This window comes from Galleria mellonella, unplaced genomic scaffold (genome assembly GCF_026898425.1).
Source record: "Galleria mellonella isolate WM207_F2 unplaced genomic scaffold, CSIRO_AGI_GalMel_v1 utg788, whole genome shotgun sequence".
NCBI lineage: Eukaryota > Metazoa > Arthropoda > Insecta > Lepidoptera > Pyralidae > Galleria > Galleria mellonella.
This window is the reverse complement of record NW_026442154.1, coordinates 79,570-84,512: the sequence shown is the minus strand read 5'-3', so window position 1 is coordinate 84,512 and position 4,943 is coordinate 79,570. Positions and strand designations below refer to the sequence as shown.

General features: G+C 29.0%; 1 protein-coding gene across 3 annotated transcripts; it reads right to left on the bottom strand.

Moving 5' to 3' along the window:
- Positions 1-214: 214 nt before the first annotated feature.
- Positions 215-4,717, bottom strand: LOC113517889 (uncharacterized). 3 transcript variants are annotated; one of them, XM_026902632.3, is made up of 3 exons: positions 3,424-4,701; positions 3,199-3,227; positions 1,791-1,929 (listed from the first exon to the last, which is right to left on the bottom strand). In XM_026902632.3, exons 1-2 carry the CDS (start codon positions 4,139-4,141, stop codon positions 3,211-3,213), a joined length of 735 nt encoding a protein of 244 aa, XP_026758433.2. In that variant the 5' UTR covers positions 4,142-4,701; the 3' UTR covers positions 1,791-1,929; positions 3,199-3,210. The 3 variants fall into 3 exon arrangements, 2 of the variants coding, with proteins under 2 accessions (XP_026758432.2, XP_026758433.2); XR_008253651.1 differs by having other exon boundaries at positions 1,809-1,929; positions 3,199-3,309; positions 3,424-4,717; XM_026902631.3 differs by lacking the exon at positions 3,199-3,227 and having other exon boundaries at positions 215-1,929; positions 3,424-4,709.
- Positions 4,718-4,943: the final 226 nt, after the last annotated feature.

Here is a 4,943-nt window from a genome sequence, read left to right as displayed (position 1 = left end):
AAATCACGTGGGCTTGGTTAGGTCGAGGGCATTTCGCGCCATTAAGTCTAAACAAAATATAAACGAGATAATATATTGTATGTTGCAAATGTTAAATTTTAAATTAATTTTGTACCAGAAAATAAAACAGAATTATAGGAAAAATGGGTAAAACACGAATATGTTTTCGATTTGTTTGTTTTCTATATAAATATAGTATAAATACACTAATCCCAGACTCCATATGTGTATTTCTCGAACATTTCCTTTGTTATTCAGTTCACAGTCGAGATATTGTATTTGAGAATAAATTTATCATTTACTCATGTTCTTTACCAAAATATACATACACTGTACGTTCAAATAGAAAAATAAAAAACATGTTATTTAACAATTTATTGAAGAATCATTCAATTACATTCAGATTTTAATATTACAGAGAGGTCTAATAAAGGTGCTATAAAAAGGATTTAATTTTATATCTAATTTATCACACAGATTGTCAGTACAGAATAGATTTGGATCAGACTTTTAATTTTTATCTAGACCATGATTAGGTATAAAATTACCTACATAAAAATGTAATATAATATTATTATTAGATACTTAAAAAAAAAAAAAACTAAATAAAGAATGACTAGAATATAAATTAGAATGGTGGGTATGCAATACTATTTTAATGGTAGGTATTTAATATTAAATTATTTAACACAAAAATACTCCAAAAGCAATAAGGAATGTAATCTGTGACTTTTTAAATGTGTATAAATCTAAGATATAGGTAGTTTAGATTCACACTGGGTCAGTTATTGACAACAAACCTGTATTAAATAATTTGAAATCACTACAATACTGTTGTGTCATTACTGATTCTAAATAAACAATGCGAGGCAGTTTTCGATGACACTTGCACCTGTAACTGGCACAATATAAATTTGTCCTTTCACTATAGAATCCAAGTATAAGATAAAAGAAAAAGTAATGTTGTAGTTAATAATTTTAAAATATGAAATAATCTATTTTTTCTTCAGAAATATCAAAGACATAAATTATTATTAGAATTGAATTTTGATAGAATAAAGCTTTAATTCGATTATGCACTCCTCAAACTATACTAAAATACAGAAAATGTATTTCATATTAATACATACCTTATAATAAACACTCTTTAAAAATTGACTTATTGAGGTTTACAATACGAGTATAACACAATAAATTAGGTACACATTAACAAAGCCCCACAATGTGGGATGTACGACCTATCCCAGAAATTAATTAATTAATGCGAGCTTTTGAAGATCAATTTACAACAAATATTAGCTAATTAATTTAATGTACTAATGAGTGACGTAGTTTTAAGTAAATTAACACTACCAAATTTTCACAGAATCTGTGGTTTTTTAATTAAGGATAATGAAAATTGTTTATATTAAATATTTTGGTGGTTAAACCTGTAATTATGCAAACAATTTTTACATTGTTGTTCAACATGATGTTTTGAATACCAATGGTAAAATGTACATTAAATATTTATTTAGTCTACTAATACAGAAAATAGAATATAAAAATCCAACTAGATATAATTTATTTAGTGTTTATTTTAATTGTAAATAGTCCCGTAGAAGTAATGATATACTAAGTAAAGATAACTACTTGTAAACTTAGAGCTAATTGCCGTTTACTCAAAGTGTGATATGTTGTAATCACCTAAAAATTATTTGAGGCGATTATAACTTGTATTAGAGTAATCTAATATCTTATTAACTCAGTGAGATCAATAAATTTGGTTTTAATATCTACGAATGATCCTGACTCGACGTCCCTTTCCGTCGCCCTCGTCATCGCTGTCGAAAGAAGACTGCCGGTGCCCCAGCATCAGAGCTTGTATTTCTGGGTTGAGTGGTAATGCTGGAAACGATGAACGTCGCACCATGGGGACCGGTCGTGCACCTAGAAAAAAGTTTGGCGTTGGAACTCGGTTAGGTACTTATACCTAAAACTGTTTCTCTTGGGCTATGTTTTATAAGCATAAAACTCTTTTCCCGAAAAAAATAATTATTTTATACGGATACAAAATATTATATTTTTTTTAAAAACTCTTCAATTATTGTTTTTGTATGTTATTATGTTGCTTTGTTTTGATTAGAATAATAATGTACTCGTATATACAATTTAAAGTTCACAATTATATTTTATTATAAAAATTAGAGTGTTAGAAAGACTAAAGCGTATTCCATTATAAATTGTTTTCTTAGTTTGCTCTTGAAATATGACAATAACCAATCAGACTTACCTTTACTCATACCATTATTAAGCTCTATGATACACTTAATAAGTAAATTATTATTATTAAATATAGGATTCTTATGGTGTGGTATATAATGGAAAATCTATGCAATAAGTTGATTTAAATATTTATTACCAATATACTATATAAAAGTATTAATATTATTTATTACTCTTATATATATATATTTGGCAGGGTGTCAGTGGATGCGGGTGGCTTAGGATCATTCTTTATGACAGTATAAGGGGGAGGTCTCATTTCAGCAGTGGACAGAGATGATGATGATGATTTGTAGAATATGTGAATACTATAATGTGATGATTAAACTGACGATTACATTATTAGACTACTTGTTATATTACCTATAATAATATATAAAATTAATACTTTATATAATATGTATATAAAGTATATTATAAAATATAAACAAAATGCAGTGACACTTTAATATTAAAATGAAATGTATGAAACTGTACATAAGGATGTACTTAAGGAATTCATTAATAAATTGGATTTGATGAAAGGATTCCTCGAGTAAACCAATTTACTACAGCAAAAGCCAATTATACGAGTAAGAAAACTAAATCTACTGCAATACTTCGGGTGATTCAAATAGCCGATTACAAGATTCTAGGTATATAGAATGTATACTATATTCTAAAGTAATGGTCGCTTTGGTCGCGCTGGTAATGAAGCTTTGATTAGCCAATTGGAAAATAATCATGTGCTCAATAGATCGTAAAATAAACTCATAATAAGCATTCGAAAGCTTTATATCTATGAATTGGTTGAAATAAAAACAGGTAACGAGTTTAATGATAAAAAAGATGCAATAATGATAATTAAAATAAAAACTATTTATTATCTGACTGAATATACTACTGCAAATTTGGTGACTACTTCTATCTAGATAAAAGTGTGAATATGGTTACCTGAAAATCTTTTCAGTCGTCTGACAGACCTTGTTTTCGAAACAGATAAAACAACGATAGAGAAGAAAGATTAGAACTTGAAATTTTTAAAATCATAAACGTTTACATTCACTGAAAGAATTCATTCAAATTAGATATTATTGTATATTTAAACATACATTTGTCGCATTACATCACAACAAGAATATAAATTATTATAACATTCAAAATTGTAGTGTAACATACCAAACAGCTTAGCCACCGATTGCCTTTTGACAAGTTTTGGCTCACTGCAAGAAGTTTCACTAATTGATGCAGGCGCAGAACCTTCATGTTGAATTTTTTTCTCACTAAAATAAGAGGTGGTTGATTCTCCTCTGGTATATGGTCTAGTCTGACGACGGTTTTTTGTTTCCTCGTCCGGTGATATAAATGATTCAGCAATCTGAAATAACTGAAGTCCGAATTTGCTAGATTCTCTTCGAAGTGATTTCTTATTAGCAAATTCGGATAATGATTGCCTTCTTTCACCATCTGGATTTAGCTTCCTCCTAGCTCTTTCTTCTTCTTTCACTTTAAGTACATCTAAGACAGCATTTAAAGCCAATATCACTAGAAATACGGTAATACCTATTACCGTTATTGCATTGTTATCTCCATCCGTTGTTTCAGTGGTTTTCTTTTCTTTGAGGTTTATGATTGGTTTCTTTGTAAACACTTCAAGAACACTGCAGGCGTTTCTCACAAATAAAGGAATGACTTTAGTTGTCACTTGTTTTTTGTTTTCTGATTGATTATTTAAAATTATTTCTTGAGTATCTTGTAAAATGTTGTTTGACGTGACCACTTCTGATATTTTGGTGTCATTTTCCTCTGTAATTTCTCTCATGAACCACATATGAACACTGTACAAACAGTAAATGATTACTGAGAATATAAAAAGTAGGATTTTTCGCTCGTTCATGTTTACATCGCAATAGCGTTGGTTTGTTTTGACAGACGACCGCGCGTGCGTGTATTTCTATTCGCGTACTGAACGATATTGTTTAACAGAAGCTTAAAGCTTGTAATTTGATTTATCCTTTTTTCTTCTTTGTTGGTTATTTGAGAATATGTTTATTGATATACGCGGTGTTCACTGGGTCACTGCGTCGTTTTGTCACGTTTTGTCTGAGACGAATGCCATGCTCTGCGCATGTGCAATTTTCAGCTGTGTTAGATGGGTCGAACCTGTAGTTGCTACCAGAAACACAACAGTTATCAACTGATGCGGATACGTTTATGTCTACGAAAATAAAATACGAAAATATTTTTTTTAGCAGTTAATTAATATATGTATTATCAGTATTCCGCTTCACTGAATAGCATCTTATCAAATTCACTTAATTGCATTGAAGTGCATGTTGCTGATATCAGATAATCTGATAAGCGTTTCATTTCAATAACTCTTATCTTAGTATCATTTTATTGGTACTGCGTCATATTCACTCGAATTTTTGGATTTTGACAATTAATAAATCATATAATTAGTATAAAATTTTCACATAAATTATCTTTGTACATGTTAAACAAATAAATATTTTATATGACTAGTAGTCGTGATTATCGGCACTTAGTAGAACTTTGAACACATATTGCTATTATCACAAAACAATTATATTATTCCACAAATTGTTACAATAAATATTTGACCAGTTTCAATGTTTAAGGTTTGTTTTCTACCGTAAAATCAAAGTATGATATGACAAGTACAAATAGAAACAAGT